The 15478-nt window shown below is 45.3% G+C and overlaps 2 protein-coding genes and 1 long non-coding RNA gene across 3 annotated transcripts; 1 reads left to right on the top strand and 2 right to left on the bottom strand.

The window, feature by feature from the left end:
* The first annotated feature begins 805 nt into the window (after positions 1 to 805).
* Positions 806 to 1301, top strand: LOC134221885 (uncharacterized). Its single transcript, XR_009982384.1, has 2 exons — positions 806 to 1048; positions 1118 to 1301. It is a non-coding gene; the product is annotated as an uncharacterized LOC134221885 (long non-coding RNA).
* A 4564-nt stretch (positions 1302 to 5865) lies between these two features.
* Positions 5866 to 10107, bottom strand: LOC134222781 (uncharacterized). Its single transcript, XM_062701937.1, has one exon. It carries the CDS (start codon positions 10105 to 10107, stop codon positions 5866 to 5868), a length of 4242 nt encoding a protein of 1413 aa, XP_062557921.1.
* A 79-nt stretch (positions 10108 to 10186) lies between these two features.
* On the bottom strand, positions 10187 to 11191 carry LOC134222780 (uncharacterized). Its single transcript, XM_062701936.1, has one exon. The coding sequence runs from the start codon at positions 11189 to 11191 to the stop codon at positions 10187 to 10189; it is 1005 nt and encodes a 334-aa protein (XP_062557920.1).
* Positions 11192 to 15478: the final 4287 nt, after the last annotated feature.

Below are 15478 nucleotides of genomic sequence, written 5' to 3'. Positions count from 1 at the left end.
TTTTTTTTATGGCAGTTTTCACTTTTTCTTGAAAGATGATGTAGGTAAAATACCCGATAGTGGACCCCCGAGTAGCGGAATATTGCTCTTCCTGGCATAAGGAGTGGAAACTTTTAACATTTCAATTGTATGTATGCGTTGTATCATATATCAAGTACAAATCTCCCCTTCATGATGCATTCATAAAACACTTAAATACACGTCGTTTTTCGGTAAAATTACCTTTTCACAGTCTGACCGACTTTGCTCTATTATAGCATACCCTCTAGGCAACTCTGGGGTTCATAATGAAAATTGCTTCCCCATAGTCGACAGGTCGACACTTCATTTGATTTTCGAGTTTCGTTTCGAGATGTTCTTCTTCCATACTATATAGCCACCAAAACATTCCTATAATGGACACTCTCGTGTTTATTTTTTTTTTACAAAATTGTGAAAAATCATCTATTTTTACTTTTCTTAACATTTTCAATGCATGTTATCAAATCATTAGAATGTTAGTTAGGTTCTCCCGATGGAGTTTTATAAGAAAATGCTTATATTACGCTGTAATACTGCAAATATGGCTGGAGGGTCAACTATTGGTCATTATACCCATCATTATAGTCAAATTTTGAGACAAAATGTGTAAAATATCCGTGGAAAAAAACATACGGCAATAGAATTTTACTCAATAGAAAAATAGAAGCGTGAAAATCTTGCGCTGTAGTAAAGCAATGGTTGCTATGATAGCACGTGCTGTTTATACTGCGAACAATAAATACCAAAGCTTGTTGAGTACGACCTGAGCTGAGACCTAGCTGAGTACACAGTCTGTGGATGCTAAAAACATCCCAGTAGGTTGTGCCTTTAACTTTCCAGCCAAATGTCAAGCAATTGCTGTCTGTTTCAGTCGTTAGTCAGTTTTTCGTTCTTCTGAAAAATGTTTTCCTCAGCGCTCAGAAATCTGCCAATCTTTCGCCCCCAAGGAACAGTTCGGCAAATGGTTTACCACAAGCGCAACGGGTCCGCTATCCCGTTTCCAACATCAAATCAAGTTCCTAGGCGGGTGAGTATTTAATTGGTCTCTAATCGAATTCTCCTGATCGCTGATCGTATTTCTTTTTCAAACACCCAGCACGTCCAAATCATGGCCGCAGGAATGTTCGCGGTATGGGTTACGATTCCTTTCGCGGCGGCCTATGCAATAAACGCATACCGGAAGGAGTTGGGTGATGACTGACAAGTTTGCCTAACATTTCTTTGCTTTGTTAAACTATTGATGAACCCGTGAAATACAGCCAATCTGATTTACCCTTTAATCAATACGTGCCGAATTTGTTTTTTTTTTCTCCACCCATCCAACACGGTTTATTCTCCATGACTAAAACGTATGGTGGCATTCCGATGAATGCATTCTGTGTTGAACGGTGATGTGGATGACGTCGAGTAGACTGGCCTTCATCCGCCGCACCGCGTCCGCTACACGCGGGTTCGTACCCACAAGCAATGTATCAATAACCGTTGCCCGACTAGCAGTCGGACGGAATCGGCCGTGTCCAATCGATTCCATAGCTGTGAACGTTTCACAATGATGGCGCATCCAATCGGTCCATTAAAGCTTCTTCCCCTCGCTTACCCGCTGGCTGCCGACCAACAGTCTGACTATCGACGCATTGGGATTCATTAGCCATGGCACCTTGGCTTCGGATTTCATTAATTTTCCTCACTCCGGCCTTCCCGATTCAGGGTTGTTTGCGAATGAAGGTACAAAAAGTCGTCTTGGATGAGTAAAATGCTGTGATCCTGTTCTGAAAAGGTTGACTTATATGTGACCAGATCATTGAAAGGCAATTCGCTATCAGCCCTGCCCGATGTGGTCGTTCTTGCCGTGATCCTACACCGAAGGAAGACGGAAAGGCCCCCTACGGTGTGCGGCTCGCCCAGCACGATCAATTCTAGGAGGCTGGCCTTCGAATCTCTACCCTTACTGCAACCGTTGTTGTTGTTGCTGGTAAAGGCCATGGTCGGCGGCCGAGAAATGGTGTGACGAATTAATTCCAAACAACTAAAGTGAACTTGTTTCGGTCTCAAAACTTGCTACGCTTCCCGGGTTCCATTATGTAGCCGAGTTTGTTGCTTTGCCTGTTCCAAATGCGAGGCTAATTACATTAGTCACTGTTCGTTCACTGTAGGCAGAGGTGCTGAGTATGACAGAATTAGTTTACAAATTCCAAAATAGGAATTGCTCTACGGAAAGGGTTTCATTAGAAATAAAGGGTTAATATATTTGGAAATTTGTCGTAAACATCAATTTGACCGGCGTGTGGGTAATTATCACGAGATCAATATCAGATTACGAATTTGCGGAATTGAACTTTTGCCGGCTTCCCTGAACATAGTGCATAGACAAGTTAGTTCACAAACAAATAACAGTATTTCGTATTTTAGTAGGTAATCATCATTTCGTAAATAATCCATCGAAATATATTCTTATAAGAAGCTGCTGTAATTTCAGCGCTTTCAATTTTCAAATACAGCTTGATCGAACAATCACGTTCATTATCCGAGGCATATTTCTAGTTGAGCAAATTTCATCCACAATATCATCCCTCCGAACAATATCTGTCCACAATCCAATCCGGTTAGTCAGGTCTATCCGTTTTCTCACCCCAGTTTAGTTCAGGGTCAACCATCAATCAGAATACATATTTCATTGGAAAATTTTCGTCTGCGGTCAACCGCAACGGGTCTGCTCGGCTCGGCGAGAACTGTTTGGTGAACGATGCAACCGCAGAGCTACAAACCATCCGTACCCGGCCTGTGTCATCCCTAGTCCCGCTGCTGTGAGGCCAGGCCACTACAGCATCATTTGGCACCGAATAGAGCTCATCATCGTCGTCATCAACAGGACAACAAAAACGAGATGCCATCAGCCAAAATAGGTATTTGCTTCGAAACATGCATTGCATACTTGGCCGTTGTTGGGTTTTGATCGCTTTTCACCCCCTTCTGAACCATAATCCAGAGCTCTGCCAGACTTTCGGTTGGTAATTCGTTCACTCCATCCACAAAGCACCGTCGTCGTCCACCCTGGCAGCAACGTCCTCCTGATCCAGCGTATTCGCCGGCCGGCCAAACAACCAACGAACCGACCACAGTGTCCTCTCGGTTGATGATGACGATGATGGCTGGATGCGGTTGTGTTTATCGGATGGATCTCGTCGGACTGGATCCTAATAATAAATGTGTAGCTTGCCATTTCCCCCCGAACGACCGACCGACGACCAAGCTGTATCTGCTGCGTTTCAATGAGGTTTTGCGAGTTTTGGTTTTTGGATGAACCTAAGTTAGCCGTCACCGTGTGTTGCTTGTTGAAAATCGAAATATGTTCTACTTTTATTCACTTGTCATAAGACGAGTTTGTTCCTTCCCATTTAATTCCACCACTTGATTGTACCTTGACAGATACGTATTTCGACCTCAACAGTAAGGTCGTCTTCAGTGTCTCGTACTTGACTCGACTTACTTTTATTTTTAAAGTACCTAAGTAATATAAAGATTCCTCGGCAGTATTGGTGTCAATAAAATTCGCCAGATATGGAATATTAAATGTTAAAAAGTTTGTTTATTTTTTTTTTTTGATAGTCACTTAGAATTCTGGAGAATGTTTAGGAAATTTGTCCAGAATAAGGAAAATCAACCGAAAAAGAATGACTTTATTTTAGAGAGCGGACTAGGAACGTACCATTTACATTTCCACCGAGATGCATATCTGGTTTCCGTGGAGTGAGCAAAGCTCGGCATCTCACTCCATAAACCACGATCACGTTGTCCAACATCGAAACGACTGACCGACACAACCAGCAGCAGTGGCACCATCATTATGGGCAGTACCGGCCGGGAGGGCCAGGATCCAGGAGTAGGGTGGACGACCGACGGTCAGTTATCCCCCCAGGAGTGGTACATACATAGAGTAGCTAAGTTCACCACAAGCAGAACCATCGGAGTAGCAGCAGCAGCAGCAGCGGCAGAGCATCATTTGAATAAACGGCGAACCGGCATATTGAGGGAGGAAAAAAACGTTAAGACCGCAGCAGTTTGCTGATGTTCGAGCAGCATCCGAAGGGCCACCATCCATGGCTGGGAAGGGATTGGAAATGAGAGGGCTGGTTGTTTTGGAGGTAGATCGGATTTAGTTTATGGTTTTGCTACCGTTCATCGTCGTCACTCCATCAGGCAAGCTGGTATGGAGCTGGCTCAGGTTGCTTCTAGGAACGGATGGATGGATAGCTAGATGGATGAAGAAAGGATTGCATAGAGATGGTGAGGACGTTGGAGCTGATGATACAAATCGGTACGTGTATGCAAATGTACCTTACGTGTCCTCATCAATGGAATATACACACAGCTATCTGTGCTGCTGTAGTAGAAGGGATGAGCAGTATTAGCAAGATTGATACCGGTTGACCATGTGGCCTACACTATCGGAAAAGGAATATTCCTTTTTTTTGCATTTTAAAAGGCTCATTCGATGTTAAGCAAAACAGTTCTATGCTTTATGGCTTAGTTAGTAACACATTTCGTCGCTTGGAACATTTTAATGGCCGGGTTAAAATTGATGAAATTTTGACTGAAATTAGCTAAGCGACTGTACTATTTAAAACAAATCCCTAAGCTGTCAGGGGAAATAAACCCTATTTTTCCGTATTTTTGATGCTCGAATATTTATATCACTCTTAAAAATGAATTAAACACAAGCATTGGTATGAATTGAAAAATAATTATCCAAGGTTTTGCTCATGCTCAGAATGTTCTCGCCTATGACATTAAACAAAGAATTTGAATCTAAATTCTTCCAAAAAACATACTTAAGTGACATTGGCGAGTTAGGTCATTTTTAACTATTTATAATTGTTGAATATAAATGGGTTGAAAACGACTTGGACCACTTTTAAAACGTTTTCGGAGGAATTTTGGAGATATTGCTGATGAAGTTAGCGGGAGAGATCGCAGCAAGCCAAGCGCGCGGATGGTTGCTTTTGAATTTGCTGTCACGTTTTTGTTCGTTTCCGCAACAAATATTGAACGGGGATTGGCCAGTTACCTTCTTGCTCAGTTGGGTGGGTTTCCAATTCCCGACATTGGATGTTGGCTCCAGTGTGGGCTCAATGCCGAAAATAACGATGTCACTAGCAGTTTCAATCTGCTCCCCTTGGTACAGTCGTAGTGTCAGTCAACTTAGTGATTACTAACTAGCATAATTTACGTAGGCACAACACTTTATTGGGGTTCACAAGAGCACAACATGCTTGAATTTTATATTTATTGTCACTTAACTCTAACATAGACGAATAATATTAAGATGAGCAAATCACGAGTCTAACACCTTCGATTGGATTTCGTTCGCGGAACATGCTGATCGGTATACTGGCTGTAGTGGACTAACTGTCGGTTTGTATCGTCCAGTCCATCAGCCCTCCGTTTGCGATGCGATGATTTCTTTCGGTTGCCTCTAAGAGCGATTCTCAGCGAGAGATAAGATTTTTGCACGGTCCTCCTTATCACTCCTAGGGCGGTGATGACGATGACGATGACCGTTAAGCGTGATGATAGTGGAGATGGTGGAGCGTTCAGTTGGTAGGGAGAGCGTACAGTTCGGCTAACTGCGATACCTAGCCACCGAGTTGGCTTGCCAACATTGCTCTGATACGGCGATACAACGACGGGGACGGACTTTAGATGCTACGGAGTGGTGACATCAGGGTTGTAGTTTAGGGTTGGTTCTACTCCTAAACATCCTCACCCACCCTGAAATCCGTTGCATTTCTGAAAATAGAAAATAGAACCTCTTCGATGGGATGGGATTCAGGACAGGGAAATCTGCTATGATTGATTAGATGTTTCTTTGGGCCTTGCACTGCTATCTTCTTCTGGAAGCGGCAGGATACATAGCTTTTCGACGGGTCGAGTTAAGGAGCCTGTTGCAGTCTTAAGGGTAACAACTCTGACTATTCCGTCACTGCCAGGATGCACCTCACTGATTCGTCCCATTCTCCACTTCATGGGAGGTAGATTTTCATCCTTGATTACTACTAACCTTCCAATCTCGACTTGAACGGCTGGCTGAAAGCGTTTGTTTCTCATTTGAAGTTGGCACAGATATTCTCTGCGCCATCTCTTCCAAAATTCCTGCAACCTTTTTTGGGTGAGCTGCAGGGCATTAAGGCGATTGTTCGGAAGTGCACCTAATTCTGGTTCCGGAATGGATTGCAGGGATGTGCCGATCAGAAAATGTGCGGGCGTCAGTGGTTCGAGGTCATTAGGGTCGTCAGAGAGGGGCGTGAGGGGGCGAGAGTTGAGGCAAGCTTCGACCTGGGCAAGTAGAGTGGTAAAGTCCTCCGGAGATACTGGCGATTCTCCTATTACTCGTAGCAAATGGTGTTTGGTTGATCGGACGGCTGCTTCCCATAAACCTCCGAAGTGGGGGGCACTCGGTGGTATGAAATGCCACTGCATACCATCCTTGGCGCACTCCTTGGATACGGCGTTGTTATGGTCATGGCTCTTCAACAACTTCAGCAGATCCTTCATCTGGTTGCGGGCACCGACGAAATTAGTGCCATTGTCGGAGTAAATGTTAGTGCACAGACCTCTCCTCGCCACAAATCTGCGAAGCGCTTGCAGGAACCTGTCAGTCGATAAATCTGACACCAGTTCCAAATGAACCGCCTTCGTACAAAGGCAAACAAAAACTGCTACGTAGGCCTTAACTGTAGCACGTCGTGGGATTGGTCGAAGATAAACAGGGCCAAAGTAATCTACTCCTGCGTCAGAAAACGGGCGGGATATGGTAACCCTAGCTGCTGGTAAATCACCCATAAACTGTTGCACGGAAGTTGGTTTGCAACGAAAGCATTTCTGGCACCTATGAACGATATTCCGGATTACGCTCCTGCCTCCTAGAGGCCAAAACCGAAGTCTCAGCACGCTAAGCATTAGTTGAGGCCCCGCATGGAGCAGTCTTTCATGATAATGCCGAAGAAGAAGACGAGTGAATGGATGCCGAGCTGGGAGAACAACAGGGTGCTTTGCTTCATCCGATTCCAATGAGTGCTTCAATCGTCCTCCCAATTTCAGGAGCTGCTTCTTAGAGAGGAATGGGTTGAACCAGCGTAGTTGAGACCTATTTGGAATCTTGCCTCCCGTAGAGATTGCCTTCAACTCTTCGGCGAACACTTCCTTCTGCACCAAACGAACCAACGTGCTTTCTGCTTCCATTAATTCTGATGTGGTAAGAAATCCCACATCGTTTCGATTAGTTGCGGGTGTTCGGAGCAGCCTCATTAGACGCAACCAGTATGCGGTGCGACGTATGAGGTCGGTATATGATGAAAACTTGCTGATGTATTCCTGGTTGAACTCGCTGACAGTGGAAGCCGTTGTTGCGATAATTATCCGCCGTTTTTCGGACTCTTCCTCTCCGGATGTTAGGATTTCTGATGATTTTGGCCATTTATCCGAGTTCTCCTCCAACCAGGTGGGACCTTGCCACCAGAATTGGTTTTCGATGATGTCTTGAGGGGCGATCCCTCGGGAAATTAAGTCTGCCGGATTTTGGATTCCGGGAACGTGACTCCATCGACATCCTTCCGTGATTGATTGGATTTTCGCCGAACGATTGGCGACAAATGTGGTCCATGTCGTTGGGAGAGCCCCAATCCAACGCAGAACGCAAGTGGAATCTGTCCAAAAGTAGCCGCTAACTGTCGTTTTGATAGACGATCGGACCTTTTCGTAGAGTTGGGCAGCCAATACCGCTCCGCAAAGTTCCAGCCTGGGAATGGTCTGACATTTTAACGGAGCAACCTTCGATTTGGAAGAAAAAAGTCGAACCTTAACTCTCCCGTCTGCATCAGTGCTCCGGACGTACAGACAAGCACCGTAAGCCTTCTCCGAGGCGTCAGAGAAACAATGCAGTTCGATTGCAACTGCTTTCGGAATGATAACGCATCTTTCGACCTTGGCTTGATTGAGAAGGTGTAGTTTTTCGTGGAACCTTCTCCAGGCCTCACCCACCGTTGGAGGTAGTGGTTGATCCCATCCTAAAGATTGTTGATTTCCATCGCGTATGGTCCACAAAAGCTGCATAAAAATCTTCGCCCTAGTGATAACTGCTCCCAGAAGTCCTAGCGGATCGAATAACGTTGCAATCACGGATAACACGCTGCGTTTCGTAAGAACCGCATTTGTATTCAGCGGAGAAATGCTGAACTGAAACCGGAGTATGTCCAAAGAAGGAATCCACGTCAGCCCCAAGGTTTTTACCGATGGATCTGGGTCTAAGTTAATCCCATCCGAAGAGCGAATCGCCAAATTTTCTTCGGGAATACCTACTAGAGCTGCTTGATAGTTGGATGCCCATTTGCGAAGTTGAAAACCTCCTCCTGCCAACATCGCATTCAGTTGAATCTGCATCTGCGTTGCTGTTTCCCCATCGTTCGCGCCCGTAATGACGTCATCCATGTAGGTATCTTCCATAGTTGCACGTGCTGCAAGAGGGAAACGTCCTTCCTCATCCACAGCGAGTTGTTGAAGCGTCCTGGTAGCCAAAAACGGGGCGGGCTTTGTTCCGTACGTTACTGTGTTCAGCTCATACGTGCGGACCCTTTCCGATGGTGAATTTCGCCAGAGGATGCACTGTAGAGGGCGATCTTCGGGACGAACGATGACTTGGCGGAACATTTTCTCTACGTCTGACACCAACATGATCTGTTTGGTTCGACATCGAAGAATTATGGATCGGAGATCTTCCTGTACTACTGGTCCCACCAATAGTACATCATTAAGCGAAACTCCTGAAGATGTTTTGCAGGACGCATCGAAGACAACCCGGACCTTTGTTGTGGTTGACGCTTCTTTCACCACAGGGTGATGCGGTAAATAGCACCTTCGAATAGGATTCGGGAAATCGTCGTCCAGCACCGTCATATGTCCAAGATTGAGGTATTCCTCCATAAACCCGACGTACTGTTCTCGAAGTGATGAGTCTCTAGCCAGTCTTCTTTCGGTTCCTTGCAGACGTCTGAATGCTATATCTTTCGATACACCCAACCTTGACACAGCGCCTTCCATCGTCGGTAGAGCTACGGTGTACCGACCATTAGTATCCCGTTGAACCGTACTGGAAAACCACTCCTCGCTACGCTTTTCTTCTGGCGAATGTGCCTTGCCCGAATCCACCTCCTCGCAGGACCAAAACCGAGCGATTAAGGTATCCAAGCTATCCAACGCGGACACGTTGCAGCTAATGTGAAGAGAGCTAGTTGGAACCGAAATGCCACCGCTGATAACCCAGCCAAACACGGATTCGTTAAGGGTTGGAAGTTGTTCCCCTAAGGAAATCCTTTTCCCTGTTTCGAAAAAGTCGAAGAAGTACTCGATGCCAAGTACGATATCCACCCCGTTGGGTTCGAAGAATGTAGGATCCGCCAACTGAATTCCGCTCGGTAATGTCCAAGTATCCGTGTTGATAGTAGTTGTTGGAAGATTTACCGTGACCCTTGGAAGAACCAGGAATGCTAGTTCACGGGAATAGTCCGAAACTCGCGAATGGAGTACCGCTTGAATCCGTTGCCGAACCTTGGTCGCCGCCTGACCAATTCCTGCCACCGAAATATCCACTCGATCTCGGTGAACTTGTAACCGTTGACTTAACCGCTCTGTAATGAAATTACTTTCGGATCCGAAGTCCAGTAGCGCACGAGCAGGAAGTCGATTGCCGATGTCATCCTCAATCATCACAACTGCTGTTGCCAAAAGAACCCGCGTTGGATGTGGGTGAGCTGTAGCGGACACTACAGTTTCCGTGGCTGCCACGTTAGCCACTTGGGTGTTGGATGAATCCCTTTGATTCTTGGGTACCGATGGCTGGTTGCCCCCAGCAACTGCCGCTACCTTGGGTTCTTCCTCCTTCTCCTGCTTAAAACATACTAGGGTATGGTGCCGACCCTTGCAGTTCTTACAGGAGTATTTTGATTGGCATTCCTTGGCATGGTGCCCCGTCCTGAAGCAATTCCGACAAAGTCCATGAGTTTTCAGTAGACTATCCCTGTCCGATACCGTCATTCGATGAAACTCGTTGCACTGGTATAGAAAATGATCTGATGAACAGACAACGCAGCGTCCCCTTGACGCCTGGGTAGAACTATAGCTGGTCTTCACCGTTGATTGCTTCGCCTTCGAGTACTGCTGTATTTGACCGGCACCTAGTGTCGGTAGATTTTGCCGGAAGGCTGTCCAAAACCTGGATTCGACGCCGCAGAAACTCGAATAAATCCTCCAATGTATCCTGCTGCTTCGCCGATGAGACCTCTTCCCACCCCCTACGCGTAACTGGATCCAATCGTGCAGTGAGGATGTTCACAAACAAAAGATCCTTGTACTCGTTCGGCTGAACGACCTGGTCGAGTGTGTGCACGATTCGTTCAAAGCCTTCAACCAGGGTGTGAAGGTCTGCACCTGATTCCTTCGAGAGTGTGGGCAGCTTGAAGAGAGCTTGTACCTGCCGCTTCCTTAGCTGCTTGCTGTTATTGTAGCGCCGCAACAGCAAATCCCACGCCACTTGATAGTTGGCCTTTGTGATTGGAAGTGGATCAATGAGAGCCTTGGGTTCTCCTTGAAGACAGCCCTTCAGGTAATGAAGTTTTTCCACTTCCGGTAGATCCACTTTCCAGTGGATGAGCGATGTGAATAGGTCGCGGAAACTCAGCCACTCGTCGATGTCCCCGTTGAACGTCTGCAGCTGGATCTGCGGCAAACGTACGTGATCGACAATTGCTGAAGCCCCATCTCCACCTCGGTTCGGCTGTTCTAGAACCTGGGGTTTCTGGAACGATTTGATCTTGTCCGTTAGGAAGGACTTGATCTCATAATATCGATCGCTGAATTCCGCACGTTCCTTCTCAAGCGACGTCTTTTCCTCGTTGTATTCTTCGTGAGCGAAGATCTCCACCATGGTAGCACTGTAGCTCTCCCACAGCTCATCCAGTTTTGCAATACGTATTTCCACCTCTGTAACAGTATTGGCATCAGAAAATGCCTCAGTGAACCGCTGAATGTCGTTGAAGGACAGTTGAGCTGCCTTCAGTCGCGCTGTCAATGCCCTCATTGACGGCGCCTTGGAAGCTGATGCTCCAGCGGGTGGTGCCATGTTGCCGTCGTCACAATGGTGATAATTAGGAAGAGAGAGGTACGGTGTAGTATGCTGCGAAAGGCCTAGCTTCGCCAGGCATATACTATTTTAATTTACCCGGAGAAACGAGTAATGACACTCCAGATCCGTATTCTACAACCGCAACTCGGTGACGTCACACGGTTGACTCCGACAAATGACAACTCAGGAATAATGGGGAATGTTGAAGAGAGAATATTTGTTGTGTAGTAGGCAGAGTGCAGGCCTAGCTTCGCAAGGCATATACTGCATTTATTTACCCAATAAAACAGGAATTGATGCTCCAAGTTCAATCAATCATTCAGTCATTCAATCAGCCTTGCGCCCAGTTCCACAAGTGTCACATCAAATCGTCATAGCTCGGACAGAACCAAATATGGATGAAGAGGAGAGAATTTGGTGTAATATCCAAAGAGATGGCTTCGGCCAGGCATATACTGCGGCAACTCACCGCCGGAAACAATTACAGCACCGAACAATCCGCCAAATGTCCATAGAAAAGCCCCAGAATACAATCGAATCCAACTTATAGGAATCCAAACACAAAGATGGAGGAGCCCAGAAGGGCAGCAGGGCTCAGTATTCAGAGAGGTAAAACGAAGAGGTTTGTCCAAATTAAAATGGTGTAATATCATTGACTTTGCTTCGGCAGTACACTAAATTCCTAGTTTACCTGGACAAAAGTGATGCGATGCTTCCTCTCTGTACTGAAACCTTTGCACTGGCTAGGATTAGCTCGAGTCCTCCCGGTTTGGGTTGCTAATCGATGTCTTCAATGTTATGATCGGTTTATCCTATTCCGAACCAGGATAGCCAGTCATCCACTCGTACACCAGTATTTATACCCGTTGTCCACCAGTTAGATAGCTAGTCGATGGCCTTCGCAAATCACTCGATGATCCATAAATTGCCAGATAGGATAATCCGATTCAATCACCATAAAATGTCCACTTTTGGTCGTATCCACTCCAAACCGTCCGTTTGGTTTACCAAATCACCGAGTCACGCAAAATAACAAATGTTAGTAGGTTGTAAGTTGCCTAGCTTGGCTGGACATATATGCGTAGCAATGGGTTCACTAACCTGCACAAAACTCCAATTGGCAATAGTCCAAGCCAAGTTGAAAGGACCAGCAGCGATGGCGGTTCACAAAGGCGACGCAATCCTTAACGCGCAATCGAATCCTGAGTGGGAACAAAGGTTCCAATTGTTCCATGAATTGATGGCGTCCGCTTTCCAGAGGGCGATGGCGATTCAATAACCGGCCTCTGTCTCGACCCAGTGTCGAGAGCTTCCTTCGACTCCAGAAGTGGCTCGAATCCGGTTCAAAGGACCAAAATGAACGGGGATTGGCCAGTTACCTTCTTGCTCAGTTGGGTGGGTTTCCAATTCCCGACATTGGATGTTGGCTCCAGTGTGGGCTCAATGCCGAAAATAACGATGTCACTAGCAGTTTCAATCTGCTCCCCTTGGTACAGTCGTAGTGTCAATCAACTTAGTGATTACTAACTAGCATAATTTACGTAGGCACAACACTTTATTGGGGTTCACAAGAGCACAACATGCTTGAATTTTATATTTATTGTCACTTAACTCTAACATAGACGAATAATATTAAGATGAGCAAATCACGAGTCTAACACCTTCGATTGGATTTCGTTCGCGGAACATGCTGACCGGTATACTGGCTGTAGTGGACTAACTGTCGGTTTGTATCGTCCAGTCCATCAGCCCTCCGTTTGCGATGCGATGATTTCTTTCGGTTGCCTCTAAGAGCGATTCTCAGCGAGAGATAAGGTTTTTGCACGGTCCTCCTTATCACTCCTAGGGTGGTGATGACGATGACGATGACCGTTGAGCGTGATGATAGTGGAGATGGTGGAGCGTTCAGTTGGTAGGGAGAGCGTACAGCTCGGCTAACTGCGATACCTAGCCACCGAGTTGGCTTGCCAACATCGATCGTTTGCTCTGATACGGCGATACAACGACGGGGACGGACTTTAGATGCTACGGAGTGGTGACATCAGGGTTGTAGTTTAGGGTTGGTTCTACTCCTAAACAAATATATTTGGCTGATGTCTATATTCTGCATATGTACTAGAAGAAAAAAGTGTATGTGATCTGAAAATTTAAAATTTACGCTTTTGGTATTCTTTGATGAAGTGTATTTCTTAATTGAGTGTGCGAAATCGTTTAAAAAGTTCGTATACGAGAATGTCCTTGGTGAAATATGTGTGGCTGTGTGATAATATCAGAAATACATGGATCAATAACGAATTGCTCAGAATAGATCTGGAAGAGTGAAGTAAATTGTTTGTGGACACTAAAAGATCGTTTTTTTCTTCTTCTTATTGGCATTACATCCCCACACTGGGACAGAGCCGCCTCGCGGCTTAGTGTTCATTAAGCACTTCCACAGTTATTAACTGCGAGGTTTCTAAGCCAGGTTACCATTTTTGCATTCGTATATCATGAGGCTAGCACGATGATACTTTTATGCCCAGGGAAGTCGAGACAATTTCCAATCCGAAAATTGCCTAGACCGGCACCGGGAATCGAACCCAGCCACCCTCAGCATGGTCTTGCTTTGTAGCCGCGCGTCTTACCGCACAGCTAAGGAGGGTCCCCAATCGTTTGCTCAGTTCATTTAACCGAAATTGGATCATTTTGGTGAGATTGTTTCAATATGTATTTTATATGATTCCAGAACTAAATACGCGTTGGATTTAAAAATCCGGAAGTTTGTTTATGGATCCATTATCCAATTGATAATGATAGCATATACAGGCGGAGCTTATTGAAATTGAAAGTGACCTCGGACTGGACGTGAGTTACCAGTCAGTCTGAAATGGGTCATTGGAGCTGCAATAGAGCTAACACCTTCTAACTCCCGGGCTAAAGCTGACTTTATAACAGACAGCTTTCTTCCATAATACCACTGCCGGACAGTGGGGGTTAGATTGAAGATACACAGATACACATTGCTGATGAAGTTAGCGGGCTTGGTAGGCATATGGCTACTGCTTCTACCTCATACGCAGGAGGTCGTTGGTTCAATCCCAGGTCCGTTCCATTCTCGTACTTTGTATCTTTCTCTTTATTTCTCATGTTCTAGCAATCGCTAGAACTGGAAATGGACTTCCATACCGTTTCCATTACTATTCCTATACCTTCAACTTGAGTATTCTAACAGTAATCTGCTAGAATTGGAAATGAACTATAGAGCTCGTTTCCTACATCCAATTAGAAATTCCATCAGTTACCTTCTCCTATCTATCACATTGGCAGCTCGTTAACCAAGACGGACCTCTGCCTCTCCAACCTAACCCAGAAATTCCAACAAATTCCGCATGAACTCGTGGCAAGTGCAGAGGTATATTCGGCTTGCAGTGGGCGAGTGATTGCATCATCGTTTCCTCCCCTTCCCTACATTGACTTGCATTCTGACGTGGCAGGCGCCAGTATGACCTAACAAATGAGATCACCAGTACTTGTACATTGAAGATGTGTGCTAGTCCCAAGCAAACATCTGTTGGTTCCCTGTGCAAGTACAGCTGATCTGGTCATAGTGGAGTAGCAACTACGAGCAGTCAATCAAGCTTAAGCTCAAGCTCAAGCTATTGCTGATAAAGTATAGTTGAAATATGATCTATTTGATTTTTTTTTTGAAGTCAACAGAAATCAAACTATTATTGTCCGAGGTTCCATGTGAGATAGTTCTATATTAACATTTGAAAAAGGCGTAACAGCAAAATTCCAAATATTTAGTTCTATTTCTATGCATATAGCAATACATGTGTAGTAGATAAGATCAGGTCATAAAAAGATCGATAATAGTGATCCACTTTACCAACATCATTTATATCTATTATATCATCCTTCCCACGGAAATTTTACTCAAATACCATCAAAAGCGGGACTACTCAAAACTATGAAAAAGACGACAATACAATTCTACTCAGTCACTGAGTAGATGAAAGTTGGAGTGTGAGTATTGTTGCGACGAACGGACGAGTCTAAAGCCTAGGCTCGATTTCTGAACCTACATTTGAAAAAAAGTTTCTAGATTTGAAGACTTGTTTCAATATAATTGTTTGGAACACTGGAAGTAAACTCGTAGGTGGCAGGAGATTAGAATTGAAGATTTTATTTTTGAATTGAGTCTGAATTTGAAGAATCGCAATAGGGCACTGCACGGACTGCTTTGTCTTTTTCTCACTACAAAGAGATTAGAAAACAACAAGGCCAGTAAATGTCAAAATTTAT

This window comes from Armigeres subalbatus, chromosome 3 (genome assembly GCF_024139115.2).
Source record: "Armigeres subalbatus isolate Guangzhou_Male chromosome 3, GZ_Asu_2, whole genome shotgun sequence".
Lineage (NCBI taxonomy): Eukaryota > Metazoa > Arthropoda > Insecta > Diptera > Culicidae > Armigeres > Armigeres subalbatus.
Note: the sequence above shows the minus strand (reverse complement) of the source record. Positions and strands in the feature narration are given on the sequence as shown.

Excerpts from the sequence above, each read along its gene's own strand:
- LOC134222781 (XM_062701937.1), bottom strand. The coding sequence starts at position 10,107 with ATGACGGTATCGGACAGGGATAGTCTACTGAAAACTCATGGACTTTGT.
- LOC134222780 (XM_062701936.1), bottom strand. The coding sequence starts at position 11,191 with ATGGCACCACCCGCTGGAGCATCAGCTTCCAAGGCGCCGTCAATGAGG.